General features: G+C 44.3%; 1 protein-coding gene across 1 annotated transcript in view; it reads left to right on the top strand.

Moving 5' to 3' along the window:
* Positions 1–17,263, top strand: part of ASAP3 (ArfGAP with SH3 domain, ankyrin repeat and PH domain 3) — a 93,941-nt gene that overhangs the window by 22,517 nt on the left and 54,161 nt on the right. Inside the window, exons 2-4 of the mRNA XM_032228013.1 lie at positions 875–947; positions 4,646–4,791; positions 14,402–14,476. Of these exons, the coding sequence (XP_032083904.1) occupies positions 875–947; positions 4,646–4,791; positions 14,402–14,476 (294 nt within the window). The remainder of the gene's footprint in view (positions 1–874; positions 948–4,645; positions 4,792–14,401; positions 14,477–17,263) is intronic.

Raw genomic sequence — 17,263 nt, forward strand, 5'->3', positions numbered from 1 at the left:
AAGCCTTTCTCCCTCTTTTCCCTATCACTTGTATAGTTGTGCCTATTGTTGTTCAGAGCAGGGGCCTACAATGATTGATTGCTTATTTGCACCCTATAACTATCATTAAGTGTTGTACCTTATGATTTGTGACAAATGTATCTCTTTTATGTACACTGAGAGCATATGCATCAAAGACCAATTCCTTGTGTGTCCAATCACACGGCCAATAAATAATCCTATCCTGTCCTGTCCTGTCCTATCCTATCCTATCCCAACCCAACCCAACCCAACCCAACCCGTTCTGTTCTGTTCTGTTCTATTCTAAGATCACCATACATTCAACCATCCTGGTTAGGTTATGTAAGTTTATACCTCCTTTATACCATTTGCATGCTTTCAAACCGCTAAGAGCCATGGTGGCACAGTGGTTAGAGTGCAGAACTGCAGGCTACTTCTGCTGCCTGCCGGCTGCCTGCAATTTAGCAGTTCAAATCTCAGCAGGCTCAAGGTTGACTCAGCCTTCCATCCTTCCAAGGTGGGTAAAATAAGGACCCAGATTGTTGGGAGGCAATAGGCTGACTCTGTAAACTGCTTGGAGAGGGCTGTAAAGCACTGTGAAGTGGTATATAAGTCTAAGTATTATTGCTATGCTCTTGCTACGCTGGCAAGGAGATGGTGACAGATACACACTGTTGCATTACCAGCTAGGGTGGTTCAAGATTTCATTTTGTGTGTAAACTCCTCCACTGATTAAGTGAACACTTGTGACATACAGTCTTGCAAAGATGTCACTGGTTTTCTGTTGTTTTTTTTTGTTTGAAAAGGGGCTTAAATTAGCTACATTAACCCAACATTTAAAAGCCTTTGCAATTTTCCCCTTTTTGTATTTCAGAGTTTGGATGGAGACCAAGCCATTCTTCAGCGGATCAGGAAATACGTGAAAGCGATTCATGTTTCTGGACTCAGTAAGTTAATGCTCATTATCAGCTGGTGCATCAGCCTAGGAGGCCATCTGGCTGATCACCCGTGGGAGGGGTGTGGGTTTGTGATGTGCCATCTGGCTTTGTAGATACAGGCTTGAAAGCAGCCGCATGTTAAGCTGTAGGCACAAAAGCCAGTGCGGCTCAACGTTGGCAGCTTTCGGGTGTATGAACTTCAACTGGGAGTCCCATGCTGGCTGGGAAATTCTTGGGGTTGAACATTGCCAAGGTTGAAAAAGACCTAGGCAAAAACTGCCCCCACCAAGGGGGAAAACAATTACAACTCTCATACCCGCAAGCAAAATCTCTACAGTAAAACCTAAAAAATTCGTAGCATGGGAGCATTTGCAGCATTCTAAGTTCTAATGGCTAATAGAATAGAATAACAGAGTTGTTACTCTAATAATAACAGAGGTCTTCTAGTCCAACCCCCTGCTTAGACAGGAAACCCTACACCACTTCAGACAAATGATTAACCAACATCTTAAAAACTTCCAGTGTTGGAGAATTCACAACTTCTGGAGGCAAGTTGCTCCACTGATTAATTGTTCTCACTGTCATGAAATTTCTCCTTAGTTCTAAGTTGCTTCTCTCCTTGATGAGTTTCCATCCATTGCTTCTTGTCCTGCCCTCAGGTGCTTTGGAGAATAGTTGGACTCCCTCTTCTTTGTGGAAGCCCCTGAGATATCTGCTATCATGTCTTCCCTAGTCCTTCTTTTCATTGAACTAGACATACCCAGTTCCTTTATTGGCCAAGTGTGATTGGACACACAAGGAATTTGTCTTTGGTGCATACGCTCTCAGTGTACATCAGGAGAATAAAATACATTCATCAGGAATAAAAAGATACAACACTTAGTGATAGTCAAGGTTACTTATAAGCTATCAAATCATACTAGGAAACAAATAAAAGAATATAAATGGAAAGATACAAGCAACATGGTTATAGTCATAATTGGGAAGAGATAGATACTAGGAAGGAAGAGAAGAATAATAGTAGTACAGCCTTAGTAGATAATTTGACAGTGTTGTGGGAATTAGTTGTTAAGCAGAGTGATGGCATTTGGGGAAAAAACTGTCCTTGTGTCTAGTTGTCTTGGTGTGCGGTGCTCTATAGCGTCATTTTGAAGGTAGGAGTTGAAACAATTTATGTCCAGGATGTGAGGGGTCTGTAGATATTTTCACAGCCCTCTTTTTGACTTGTGCAGTGTACAGGTCCTCAATGGAAGGCAGGTTGGTAGCAATGTTTTTTTCCCCCTGCAGTTCTAATTTTCCGTTGAAGTCTTTGTCTGTCTTGTTGGGTTGCAGAGCCAAATGAACTGTTGTAAGTCGAGGACTACCTGCATTGTCATGAAACGTACTGCAGATTGACCCTGATGTTCAGCTAAAGCCAAGAGACCTGTTTTCGGTCTCACAAACTTTTCCTAATCCTTTTCTTTTTCCTTATCGCCTCCTCTCCTGAAACGTCTCAAACGTTTCTGCTTTTCCTACACCGTTTATAAACATCCCTTGACGGCTCGTTTCCTCCTCAGCAGCCAAGAATGTCTGCTTGTTTTCTCAGGTTAATATTACATTGGGGGTTGGATTCCTAGGTAGCCCATGATACCTAGTCTCCCTTCAGGCCCTTACGGTGTTGGTCTGCTGTGATTCCTTCGTCCATGCTGCAAACCCGGGAGTCGATTCAGGCGTCTCTTCTTTTCAGACCCAACTACAGGTTGTCCTCGGCTTACTTGGGCCACAATTCGAGCCCCAAATTTCTGCGGTTCAGTGATACATTGGTTCAGTGAGTTTTGCCCCATTTTACAACCCTCCTTGCCGCGGTTGTTAAGTGAATCGCTGCAGTTGTTAAGTTAGTAACATGGTTTTAAGCAGTGGTAAAATTCAATTTTTTTTACTACCGGTTCTGTGGGCTTGGCTTGGTGAGTGTGGCGTGGTTTGGTGGGCATTGCAGGGGAAGGATACTGCAAAATCCCCGTTCCCACCCCAATCTGGGGCCAGCCAGAGGTGGCATTTGCCGGTTCTCCGAACTACTCAAAATTTCTGCTACTGGTTCTCTGAAGTACTCAAAATTTCTACTACTAGTTCTTTGAACTACTCAAAATTTCCGTTACTAGTTCTCTGAGTTACTCAAAATTTCTGCTACTGGTTCTCTGAACTACTCAAAATTTCCGCTACTGATTCTCTGAGTTACTCAAAATTTCTGCTACTGGTTCTCTGAACTACTTTAAAGCTACTGGTTCTCTGAACTACTCAAAATTTCTGCTACTGGTTCCCCAGAACCTGCTGGATTTCACCCCTTGTTTTAAGTGAATCTGGCTTCCCCATGGATTTTGCTTATCAGAAGGTTGCAAAAGGGGATCACATAGACCCCAGGACACAGCAATGGTCGTAAATATGACCCAGTGGCCAAGCATCTGGATTTTGCAGCATCCCCGTGATCCTGTGATTAAAGGTCGTAACTGTGAAAAACAGCCCTAAATAACATTTTCCACATTTTGAACGGTCAGAAAACGAATTGTTGTAAATCGAGGACTGCCTGTAGTTTGTATGTCTTGTTTTAAAGGACTAAGGGATTGCTTTATCAGATCCCTCATTCTAGAATCACTTGCAAGGATTCCAACAAGCCACTTCTGCAAAAGTGATCAACCCATTTATGCATTGTCATTTGGTTTCCTTTTGCCCTAAAAAGGGCAGTTAACCCACAAGGGTACAAAAATAAGGGATTGTTTCTTTTGTTCCGGTTCATTTAATTCACCTCCATGCTGACGCTGAGAAGTGGGCTTGCTTGGAAAATGAATCAATGATCATCCAGATGATTGTGTGTTCCCCCCCCCTCCCCACTCTCTGGAAGTTCAACTATAAAACCCATTGCTATTTCTTCCCAAGGTCTGCTGGGGCTCACCACTTGCTGAAGGAGTGCAGGGGGCGTCCCTGGTATCATTTGCATGGCTGCACAGGGGCACAGCTTTTTCCATAGTCTTCCACGACATTTGCTTTCATCTTTGGCCACCAAAATTGTTTTCTGGGGAGGTGCAGAATTTTCAGGAATCCAAGCTAGCTTCCAGTCATGGCTGCGCTGAAGCACTTCCAGTCCCAAGGTCGCAGGGACATACAGTTGGGATCCCTTCCATGCTAGTCCCTCCCTCATAGTTGAGACATCTTTATTGTCTGTCAGCCACTGGTAGTGTGGTTTTTAATGCAGTTGTCAAGTTTGTCCCGGTTGTAGTCAGGTGCAGGGGTGGGTTTCAACCGGTTCGTGGCGGTCCCTGCGAACCAGTTGGTCGGTGAACCCGGAAGTAAGTAACTTCCGGGAACGGTGAAGGGCCCACCCGCCCGCCCGCGGTCCTTACCCGGTTTTGACGAGTTCTGCGCTTCCACGCATGCGCAGGATGCATACAGTGCCTGCGCGATCCTCCAGGAGCAGCTGGAGCATCGCACAGATGCTAGTACGCATGCGTGCACCGCGCGCGTGCACGAGGACGCCGCCGGCCCCGTTCCAACCGAACCGGTTGGAACGGGGCAAGAACCCCACCCCTGGTCAGGTGCCATCTGGTTTGGCTTCTAGTGGTGACTTGCGCTGCTGGTTGTGTGGGGAGGGAACGGGGGAGATGGCTTCCAGGTCTGACAGTCTGCCCCCCTTCCATCCTCACCTTTATTTCCCCTTTCCCGTTTTATTTTGTCAGCTCACGTGGAGAACGAGGAACAATACAGCGAAACTCTGGAGAACTTTGGCAATAACCATCTGTCTCAGAACAACCATGAACTTTCCACCGGCTTCCTCAACCTCGCTGTTTTCACCAGGGAAGTGACTGCGCTTTTCAAAAACCTGGTAAGGGGCAGAATTGGGCATCGATTGTCCCTGGCTGGTCAAGTTTGCTGATTTTCTTTTTCTTTTCAAGATGCGAATTTGAGTTGTAGGCCCCTGGGCACGGCTTCCCCAGTTCAAAAGTAGTGAGCATAGCCAAGACAAAACCTCTCTGGAGAAGCCAACGATGATGGTTGATTACGGCCCAGGCAGTCACAAAAAGCCGGCCTCATGGTGGGCAACTGTTTCCTATGTTAGCTTGGCTGCTGTTATCCCAAACACATGTTTTTTTCCCCCCTTCCTGGCGGGCTGCCAATTCCCTGAGCTGAATGGCTGCCAGCGAGGAACCGCAGAGAAGTTGTTTCAAGGTGGTATGTTCAACAGGAGGGTGGAGTAAGATAAGAGGAGCTTTGCTCTACAGCTGGGGTTTGTTTGGGTTAAGTGCAGCCCCCCCTCCCTACTCATTAACCAGGCACGATTTAGCATTTGTTGAGCCTTTCCTGCGTCAGAAAACCCTTGCATCCATTCTGTTGCTAACTCTCTAGAGTGGTGTTTCTCAGTCATGGCAATTTAAAAGGTCTGGAACAGTGGTGGGATTCAATTTTTTTTACTACCGGTTCTATGGGCGTGGCTTGGTGGGCGTGGCATGGGTTGGTGGTCGTGGCTTGTTGCTGTGGCAGAGGAAGGATACTGTAAAATCTGCATTCCCTCCCGATCAGCTGGGACTCGGGAGGCAGAGAATAGATGGGGGCGGCGCCAGCCACAGCCGGTATTTACCGGTTCTCCGAACTACTCAAAATTTCCGCTACCGGTTCTCCAGAACTGGTCATAACCTGCTGAATGCCACCTCTGGTCTGGTCTGGAACTTTAACTCTCAGAATTCCCAGCATGCTGGCTAGGGAGTTCTGGGAGTTGAAGTCCTAACTTCTTGAAGTTGCCACGATTGAGCAACACCGCTCTGGAGAAACTTTTAAGCATCTGGGTAGCAGCCATGGGCACTAAGGGGAATGGTCTGGGGTCAAAAGTCCCCAGCCCAGCCTGGTGAAAATCTGGAGGTAGAGATGACAATTTCGGTGGTGCAGTGGTTAAAGTGCAGTACTGCAGACCACTTCTGCTGCTGCCGGCTGCCTGCAATTTGGCAGTTCAAATCCCACCGGATTCAAGGTTGGTTCAGCCTTCCATCCTTCCGAGGTGTGTAAAATGAGGACCCAGATTGTTGGGGGGCAATGTGCTGACTCTGTAAACTGCTTAAAGAGGGCTATAAAGCACTGTGAAGCGGTATATAAGTGTAAGTGCTATTGCTATTAAGCTAAGTCTATCAAATTCAGCCCCTGTAGATGCTTCTCTGGGATTTTTTGCTAAGAAGGGAAGAAAAGTTTCCAAGCCTGAGGTTTGAGGGTTGAGGAAATTGCATAGGAACGGAATTGCAATTCCATTTGGATTTGTACCGTGTCCAGCGTTTGGGGTTTCTCTCTCTCCATATGAAGTCTGCATTTTAATTTTATAAAACATCCCAAATAATCATCTTTTAGTAGTACAACATGATTTATTGCAGTTTATGGTCTCATAATTTTTACTGTGCTAACCCTGGTTCCTTATGTTTATACTTTGCTCATAGCTTAATAGCGGTTGTCAAGCTTTTAAAATGACATGATATATCTAGTTATTCACAACCATTCACGGTGTGCTAGAAAATTATAGTCTTGATGACATTTGTAAATCCCTGGTTGACTCATGTGTAGCCTATTCTTTTATCCCTGGTTTTTTGTTGTTGTTCTATTCTTCCTTCCCTGTTTATGTATTTTTTTGTAAAATGTCTAATAAAGATATATTACAAGAGAGAAAAGAGAGTGGCATTGCAAATCAACAGCTGTCTTGTGGCCCACCAACGGCTAGTGGAGTTGGCAGCAGAGTCAGACAGTGAAGAGGTTGGGGAGGAACATGGGCTACTCCTGGAGGCTGGGGACGACTCACATGAGGACTCTGCGTTGGAGGCAGAGATGGGGCCAAGGCCGTCTGGCAGTTCTCAGCTGCCTTCAGAACTAGAAAGAAATGAGGCAGAGGAACAGCTGGAGCCTGTTCCCAGTGTGTGCATGCGCAGAGCTGCCAGAAGAAAAGAACAGCTAAGAAATCAGGGTTGACTTGGGAGGAAAGCCACAGGTGGACAGTGAATGGTCCCTCCCATAGGAAATAAAAGAGGAGTGGAGGAGGAGTGGGCTTTTGCAGGAAACAATTCGTTAGTTCGTTAGTTCATTCCAGGAGTGTGAAGATCTGTCCGTGAATCTCCAAGACTCTGTACCAAGTCTTTCCTTGCACAGCACCTCATTTGGGAAATATTTACATGGCAGCTTTCCAAGATAGATAAGGTCTGTGGTCATAACTTCACCTTTGAAAGACTGTTTGCCAGGCCTTTGCTGAATGTGAATGAGAGGAATTCACTTTCGTTTAATAAAAGGTTTTGTTGGGATTAGGAATCTGCTTCGTGCTTTTTGGAGAAGCCTAGGTCAGATCAAGCTGAGCCTTTAAGCCTGAAAAGAAATCTTCATGAACAGACTTAAATGTCTATGGAGATTCTCAGTCATCCAGGTCGTGCTTGTGCGAAAGATGCTTTTTCAAGAAGTAACTGGACTTTCTGGTAAAAAAAGGCCAGTTGCCTCTTTAAAAAACAGCATCTTTGGGACAACAGACTTAAATATTTCTCAAAATCAGGACTGGGTGCTGGGATGGCAGTAGGAAGTAGGAACATCATGCTGCTGGAAACACATGGATGCAACAGCTGGGGAAACATTGATCTGGATTTTGATTTATTCGTCTATTTTTCACATTTCTGCACAGCCCATCTCCCTCAAATGTTTAATGAAAAGAAGGACCAGGGATGATATGATACCAATCTTCCAATATCTCAGGGGCTGCCACAAAGAAGAGGGAGTCAAGCTATTCTCCAAAGCACCTGAGTGCAGGACAAGAAGCAATGGATGGGTTCTGCCAGTCACTACTGCTGGTTTGCTCGTGGGCGCTTTGCGTGCACTTGATGTGTGCTGCGCGCGCATGCACAGTGCAATAAAAATTGTTCTGCACATGCGCAGAAGCAAAAAACAAGATGGCGCCTATGGTGCTGCAGAAAGAATCGGTTCGAGGGGCGTGGCGAGCCTGGGTCGCTGTCAATTCCAGCGACCCAAGCCACCAAACCACTATCGGTTCGGTCGAACCGATCCAAACTGGTAGGAACCAACCACTGAATGGGTGGAAACTAATCAAGGAGAGAAGCAACTTAGAACTAAGAAGACATTTCCTGACAGTTATAACAATTAATCAGTGGAACAGTTTCCCTCCAGAAGTTGTGGGTGCTCCAACACTAGAAGTAATACAATAGCAGAGAGTTGGAAGGGACCTTGGAGGTCTTCTAGTCCAACCCCCTGCCTAGGCAGGAAATCCTATACTCTGCTAAGCAAATAATTCCCTCACCAAGGCTGCATTACTATTACTATTAGTCTTCTCATCGTTTCTATCACCCATCTCCTTCCACTTATGCGCATGCGCACCAGGCGCTTGCTTTTCTGGTTTCCAGTGTTCCCGCACACCGTGTGAAGACCAACTGGCTGGTGCGCCAGAACCGGAAGAGCAATGGTTTAACAGCTCTTGTGCCCAGAGAAATGGTTTTGCATGCCACTTCTAGCATGTGTGCCATAGATTTGCCATCACAGATATAGATGGTGCATTTTGGCATGCCTTGCTGCCTTGAATGGCTGTCTTTGCAGATCCTCTCTCAAAACCCCAAATATTGACTTAGTGTGATGTGTAAACTGGCTGTGGTTTGTTTGAAGCATGACTTGTCGAAGAATCCTCTGGGGCTGGGATCCTCATGTTATGCTAAGTCATAATTATGGTTTACAGTCCGTGATGGCTGGCTGGCTTCAAAAATAGAGGGTTGTGTCTGCTTCGGAGTGAACCTCACATCTTTTTAACTGATCTTGAATGATTCAGTCATTCCTGTAAGTTGTGGGAAGTTCGTCCTTCCGCACACATGAATTTGGTTAGGCATGAAGAGGTGGCCCTCTACTAATCTCCTGCATCCTGAGTTGGGAAGGTTTTTCTTCTTAAGGTAGAACTATGCATGTTGTTAGCATCCTTAAGCAGCAGGATAGTTGGCTTGGCTGGAAGAAGATGATGGAAATTGTCCCTGAAGCACATCTACAGCTCATAAGTAGATGGAGCCGAGGTGGCGTAGTGGGTAGAGTGCAGTACTGCCGCCACTTCAGCTGACTGCTAGCTGCAGTTCGGCGGTTCAAATCTCACCGGCTCCAGGTTGACTCAGCCTTCCATCCTTCCGAGGTGGGTGAAATGAGGACCCAGACTGTGGGGGCGATATGCTGACTCTGTAAACCGCTTAGAGAGGGCTGAAAGCCCTATGAAGCGGTATATAAGTCTAACTGCTATTGCTATTGCTATAAGGTTGGGAAAGGCTGCTGTTGTTTATCCAGTTACATAGAATAGAATAGAATTCTTTATTGGCCAAGTGTGATTGGATAACAAGGAATTTGTCTTTGGTGCATAGGCTCGTAGTGTACATAAGGAGAACTTAATACATTCATCAAGAATAAAAAGATACAACACTTAGCGATAGTCAAGGTTACTAATAAGCTATCAAATCGTACTGGGAAACAAATAAAACCAATATAAATTGAAACATACAAGCAACATGGTTGCAGTCATAAGTGGGGAGAGATAGGTACTAGGAAGGAAGAGAAGAAGAATATATTCTTAGTAAATTATTTGACAGTGTTGTGGGAATTATTTATTTAGCAGAGTGATGGCATTCGAGAAAAAACTGTCCTTGTGTCTAGTTGTCTTGGTGTGCAGTGCCCTATAGCATCGTTTTGAGGGCAGGAGTTGAAATAATTTATGTCCAAGATGTGAAGGGTCTGTAGATACTTTCACAGCCCTCTTTTTGACTCGTGCAGTGTACAGGTCCTCAATGGAAGGCAGATTGGTAGCAATTGTTTTTTCTGCAGTTCTAATTATCCGTTGAAGTCTGTACCTGTCTTGTTGAGTTGCAGAGCCAAACCAGACAGTTATAGAGGTGCAGATGACAGATTCAATAATTCCTCTGTAGAACTGAATCAGTTCTTTTACATATGAAGCTTTTACATATGAATATTTTACAAAGATTTGCATATTACATCTTTTACATACGAAGCTGCCAGAGCTTCCTGTTAGAAGCTTCAATAATATCATTATATCAGGTAGCCCTCAACCTACAGCCATTTAATTCAATGACTGTTCCAAGTTACAACGGCACTAAAAAAAAGTGATTGATGACCATTTTTCACACTTATGACCATGCTTATGAATATTTGCAAGTCACATGATTCAGAAACAGGCATGTATTTATGATGGTTGCACCATCCCGGGGTCATATAATGACCATCTGACACCTTCCCAGCTGGCTTTTGACAAATAAAGTCAATGGGGGAAGCTGGATGTCAGCATTCCAAATAGCATCCAAAATTAAATCAGAGTCCAAGGCAAAGTATTGCTAACTGTTCCAATTTATTAAGAGAGCCATGTTGGCACATCTGGGAGAACTCGAATCTGAATGCTTCCCAGTTTTCCCCACCTAGTTGAAAGTTCAAGATCTTGCCCCCATACTCACAAGTCCATCACATGGTACAATCTCCCACTGCCATGCTTGCAGTTCCGCCCATCCAATTCTGGTCAGGTGCAGAGGTGCAGAGACAAAGAATGACCTTGGCTTTCTAGAAAGAATGTTGTTATGGCTACATAGCATTGAACTCCATACAGTCCCCCTCCCATTTTCCCACAATAGAAAATGCATAGTAGAATAATAGAAAGTGTGGCAGGCCCAAGATCCAAAAGAAAAGATGGCTGCAGGCCTGACACCGGGTTTACTTAATGACCACCTCATTCACTTAACAACTCTTGTGGTTCACTTAACAACCATGGGGGAAAAAAAGGGTTGTAAAATTAGACGTAGCACACCTAAGAACCATCTTGCTTAGGTCCAAATTGTAAGCTGAGAGCCGTATGCTATGACTTCGGGGTGCACATTATAGTACATGCGTCATTTTCATGATGCGGGTGAAGCCCCTTGGATACCCATGGATGTTCCACCTTTTCCTTGCTCAAAAAAAAAGCCAGTTTTAGGTGGAGGCTTTGATTTTCCTAGTAGCATCTCTAGCACATCTGTACTGATCAAAAACTATCCCACAGCTTCTGTTTATTTCTAGCCTGTGGGTGGCACCTTTTTAAAAAATAAAAATAAAAAAATTGGGGGTGCAGCCATTTGGGCTCCGATGATGGTGGCTTTGCCCCCCCCCCCCAGTTCTTCTCCTCTTCCAAACCCATTCCTTCCCGTGGAGGTTAGTTGGAGTCTTGGATGTTGCCATGTGGTTTCGTCTCCTGGCTCTTTTGGACTTCTGGCTGAATCGAAAGGATTTCTCTGTCTTTTGGCGGTTTTGGATTTGGGGCTTTGGGAATCCCCACCCCAGTTTTAGAATGTGGCCTTTGGGGAAGGGCTGCCTGCCTGCATGGCTAAACAGGAAAGGTGGTTTGTGGCAGGATTCAACTGCCAACATTCTTCTGAGGCCGTCCTAAAAATTCTGGAAGTGGGAAAAGGCTTCTCTAGCCATAGAAGGGAGGGAAGCTGTTGTAGCTTATGGCCCACATCTCATCTTTTGTACATTGAAATTCACAAAAAAAAAAACCTTTGCTGAAATCTATTCAGGTTGTCCTTTATTATGACTGCAACTGGAAATATTGTTTTCAAGCGGTATGGACATTAAGTGTTGTGGCCTGCCAGCTGCCAATGGAGCTAGCAGTAGATTCGGACAGTGAGGAGGTTAGGGAGGAACATGGGCCAGTCCATGGGCTAGTCCTGGAGTCTGGGGAAGGCTCTGATGAGGGCTCTGTGTCGGAGGCAGAGAGGGAGCCAGGACCGTCTGACAGATACCAGCTGAGTCAGACATCAGTGAGGCAGACAAACAGCTGGAGCCTGTTCCCAGTGGACGCATGCGCAGAGTTGCCAGATGAAAGGAACAGCTAAAGAACAGGGGGCGACTTGGGAGTAAGGCTATAGGTGGACGATGAATGGGCCCTCCCAGAGGAAATAAAAGAGGAGCAAAAGGGGAGTGGAGTTTGCTGGAGACAATTAGTTCGCTTAATTGGTTCGTGACTCTCCGAGACTCCTTGCCATGTTTTGCAGATACCGGCCTGGCAGCTCTCCAAGCCAGATAAGGTCTGTGACTGTAAATCCTCCCTTGAAAGACTTTGCTGGAGGTGAATGAGCAGAATTCACAATAAACTAATAAAAGGTGGTTTTTTTTTGTCGGGACAAGGAGTTTGCTTCATGCTCTTGGGAAGCCTAAGTCAGAACATTAAGTGAGGACCTTCCCTTCCAGCTTTCCCATTGACTTTGCTTGTTGGAAGCCAGCTGGGAAGCTTGCAGGTGGCAATTGTGTAACCCGGGTGTGCTGCAACCATTGTAAATATGAGCTGGTTGCCAAGCGCACCGAGATCATAACTGCATGAACCTTGGGATGCTGCAATGGTGATAAGTGCGAGGACGGGACGTCAATCATTTTTTTCAGCACCATCGTGACTTCAAGCAGTCACTAAATGAGTGTTTGTAAACGGAGGACTGCCTGTAGTATTTGCATGACTTTCCATCATTACAGTCAGTAGTTTATTTCATTGTTATGATTTTAAATACCCAGCAGTTTGAGAAGGGTTTGTTGGGAGTATACTCCTAGTGTTGGGTAGGCAATATAGATTCATATATACCGTATATACTCGAGTATAGGCCGACCCGAATATAAGCCGAGGCACCTAATTTTACCACAAAAAAACTGGAAAAGTTATTGACTCGAGTATAAGCCTAGGGTGGGAAATGCAGCAGCTACCGATAAATTTCAAAAATAAAAATAGATACCAATAATGCCATTGCCCATTGAATAACATATACAGCCTGCCTGTGCCCATTAAATATACAGTAGCCATTGTAAAAATTTGCTCAGCATAACAAATTATTATCACACAATACCGGTGTATTCAATGAAATACTTCACTCACCTCATGATGCTGATGTCCCGCTGTGATGATGATGTCCCGCCTCCTATGACACACGGCACAGTGATTCCTATCATTGGATCACTGTACCAGAGGAGGTGGGACATCGCTATGTGGCTGCTTGCCATAACAAGGAGGAGGTGGGACATCGTTGCAGAGCGGCAGGAGGGGGAGGAAGGGGAATCATAAGACAGCCCTGCATTACATTAGAACGTGAGGAGGGGGGATGGTGCGGTGCACGCTGCGCGGCAAACTGACAAAGAGGGAGGGGAAACTCAGGGGCGCTGGGCCATTCACGAGCGTCACCCAGCGGCATGGCCCCGCCCCTTTTTCTCCTCCATTTCAGGCAAATTTTTCACTGACTCGAGTATAAGCCGAGACGGCTTTTTTCAGCTCAAAAAGTGGGCTGAAAAACTAGGCTTATACTTGAGTATATACAGTAATAACAAATGGTCGATGTTGCTTTAACTGGGTGAATGTACTTATCAGCTGTAATTAACTTTACAATAAGAGGGAGTCAGGAAAGCTCTCTCTCTCTCTCTCTCCTTGTCCTATGCTTGATGACTACTTGCTCGCTTGATGACGTGAACTGCGACTGTAAGCAATTGTTTGTTTTTTGAATTGTGTTTTGGACACACATCTACTATCACTGCTTGTGAAGCTATTGTTAGTAGTAAAGCTACTTGTTTTTACTAGCAGTGTCTGAGACTCTATTCGTGTGTTTCTTCTACTAGCAACGTTCCTTCTCTCTCGCTGTACATTCCGCTGCGCTACTTTCTGTCTCCCAACGGAGAAACCCCTAACAGAGTTGTATGGAGTTCTCTTGTTGCTCAGATGGCTGAAGCGTTGAATGCTGTTTTGAACTGAACAGTACCGTATTTTTCGGAGTATAAGACACACCGGAGTATAAGACACACAAAGGTTTTGAAGAGGCAAATTTTTTTAAAAAAAGGGGTTTGCATTCTGCAAACCTCCCAAAAATGGCCCATTTTTTGCAAAAATGGGCCTGTTTCCCCCAGCAAAAGGCATGGATAGCCTTTAGGGGCTTGCAGAGTGCTCCTAGAGCCCCCCTAATGAGCAAAAAATGCCTAATTTCTGTGAAAACAGGCCCGTTTTTTTGTCAAAAAAATTGCATGCATAGCTTTTAGAAGGCTGATAGAGTACTCCTGGGGGTTGGAGGCAAATAATGGCCTGTTTTTCACTCATTTCTTTCTTCCCCAGCTCCCAGAAAATCTCTGAAAGCCTTTTACAGGCTCTGCATGGCCATTTTGGTGAAGGGGGGGGGCTTCGGGAGGCAAAAATGATGCATTCAGTGTATAAGACGCACCCAGATTTTCAGCCTCTTTTTTGAGGGAAAAATGTGCATCTTATACTCCGAAAAATGCAGTAATTTTTCTCTCTCTGTACTAACTGTGATTATTTTCAACTGTTTGCAAATTGGACATTACAAATTACTGATGAGCCTGGGCAGATTTGATGATAATTCAAGATTGCTTTTTTTGTTTGTTTGGAGGCAAGTAAACGAGTCTCCTCTTCCATCTTTTCCCAGGTGCAGAATCTGAACAACATAGTCTCTTTTCCTCTGGACAATCTGTTGAAAGGACAGTTGAAGGACACCCGGCTGGTAGGTTTATTTTTTTCTCTTAAGGAATCAGGAATCATTTACCTGGGGGAGAAATGTAGGCTTGGAATTGGGGTGGGCCAGACATATATTTGAGAGAGACCTGGTGGTGCAGTGGTTAGGATGCAGTATTGCAGGATGACTTCCTGTGTATTTTTAGCTTGTGACTTAGCTTGATATTAAAAAAAAGTGCTATTTAGATCTGTCAGAGTTTGTTGCAGCAATCACATCCAGGAAGCAGGATTCAGCAGGATTCATTAACTTCTCTTTATATATAATAAAACACATGAAGTAAATATGCAATACCAAAAGCAGGTTTTCCAATGTGGTAGTAAATACAAGCAAACACAGGCAGAGGAGAAAACAGTTTCAGTTTCAGTTCAGAGCAGTAGACTAGTTTTTGAGCTCAGCACAGACTCAGAGCTATAGAGCTAAGCTACATCCAGGCTCCTAGCTGTCTCCAGAAAATACTGTTTCCAAACAGCCCTCATTGGCTGACGTTGCCATGTCTATTCCAGTCTATGAACATACTCTGACAAGATCTGACTTGCCTCCATGCATGATTATTTATTTATGTTTGGATTTACGTACTTCTATTCAGAAGCAGGTTGCAGGTGACCATAATAATGGTGGGGACTGTTTATTTTTAGTTACCTCATTCCATACTACGGGTGTCGGAAATATCGGCAGATTACAAGTTTATTTCTTTAACTGGAATTTGGGTTGAATTGATGCGTGACTTCTGATTTAGAAAATGGCACCTTTGCAGGGACAAATATAAATTTCTCAACTCATTTGCATGATTGGCCTCTGTATGTTTATTTGTTTGTGGAAAGCTTATTTTTATTTCCTGCTAGCAAAAATGCTTACAATAGCTCTTGCAATGTACGATAGGCCAAGAATAGAGGCTCCTGTCATGGCCATAGAAAAGGCTACTTTGCTCTGCTCGCTTTCGTTAAGTTCCCATTCCACTCTGAGGTTTTCCAGACTCTTCAGAATCGTCTCATAATGATAACTTGCTTTTTCCATTTTGTTTCACTTCAGTTCATTTCAAGCTACTGCAGTTGCATAGCATAGTGGCTCTATAGACAGACCATGATTCTGTACTGTTCGAACGACGGCTGTCAATGCGTGTGCACACAGTTAAAATCAAGCACCAATGCCTCTTGTTTTTTTCCTTTTCTTGCTGTGTTTCTCTGCTTTCTCCCCCCCCCCCCCAAGTGCCTAATTCATTGTAAACTGGCTAAACAGGAAAAGCCGCTTTGTTCCATAAAACAGGCTCACTCAGTTTTCTGTTTTCTTTGCGGGCCCTTTCTGTGGAGTTGATTTTCTGGCAGAGGGAAAGATTTTTCCCCCATTGCTACAGGCCATTTCTTTACATCAGATAGTTCATTGCGTGCTGTTTCTAAGGAACCGAGTCTTTGGAAGCGCTGTGAGCTGCCAATCAGTGGGATTTAACAGATCACAATGGGTTAAGTAAAGCAGGCTGGACGGGAAGTAGTAGAGGTTGCTTACCCCACTACTTAAGAACAAATATTGGGGAATACATGAATGGGCACCTCTTGTCCAGTGGTCTGTTGGCAGATGTAAGAGAGACTTGCAATCATTAAAAGAAATACTTTTTACTCCGTTCATAATTAAATTGCAGAATTCACTGCTGTTTGTTGGGGTAAAGGCAACCTGTTGGGTTTTGAAAGAAGAGTAGAGTATCAGGATATGACGGCTGTTGGCGTTAAAGGTTGCTTGCTAATTAGTGGGATGTGGTGGTCCAGCAGCGAAAGATGCTGTGCTTGTCAGCTGGAGAGCTGACATCCCAGGGATTGAGGCCCTTACCGGCCCCAATTCCTGCCTACTTAGCAGCTTGAAAGCATGCAAATGCAAGTAGATCAATAGCTACCACTGCAGTGAGAAAGTAACAGTGTTCTGTGTGCCTTTGGCATATAGCCATGCTGGCTACATGACTATGGAAATTGTCTTTGGACAATGCTGGCTCCCTTGGCCAAGAAACGGAAATGAGCACCACTCATCCTGGACACAACTGGACAGGGAAACTCAATTTTTTTAAAAAAAAAAAATTTATTGAATGTTTTGAATCTTTAAAAACAGTAAAGAAGACACAAGAAGAAGAAAAAACACAGAACATAGATAACAATGTACAGTAATTTTACAGCTTTCTATATCGGCTTTCCTGCTTAGCTTTTATAATTCTCCCTTCTGCGTTGCCTTCCTATTACTTTAATCTTGTCCTATAATGTAGCAAACGTAGTAGTAACACTTATAATAATATACATTATTTGTATCACCATATATTAGTATTCTCTATTTTCTGTTTTGGCTTCTGATTTCTAGCCACTTATACATTTTATTCCATACTTTATAGACGTCCGATTCTTCTCTTTCTTTTAGTTCTATTGTCATTTTATCCATTTCTGCGCATTCGAGTATTTTCCTGGTTGTACTTTCATCTGAGGGTGTATTGATTTTTTTCCAGTTTTGTGCGAAAGCAATCCTGGCTTTAGTGAGTATGTGTATGATTATGTATTGAGATTATTTGTCCATGTTTTGGTCTAGTAGTCCTAATAAGAATGCTTCTGGTTTGAGTTCTATTTGTCGCTCAGTAATTTTTTCCAACCATTTCCGAATTTTGCACCAGTACTTCCTTGTGATGGGGCACGTCCACCACATATGATAGAATGTTCCAGGCTCGTGGCTGCATCTCCAACATTGGGGGATAAATTTGGGTCCATTTTGGCCAATCTCGCTGGAAGCAAATGCTATCTATAAAACATT

The sequence above is a fragment of the Thamnophis elegans genome, chromosome 12, assembly GCF_009769535.1.
Source record: "Thamnophis elegans isolate rThaEle1 chromosome 12, rThaEle1.pri, whole genome shotgun sequence".
Taxonomy (NCBI): Eukaryota; Metazoa; Chordata; class Lepidosauria; order Squamata; family Colubridae; genus Thamnophis; species Thamnophis elegans.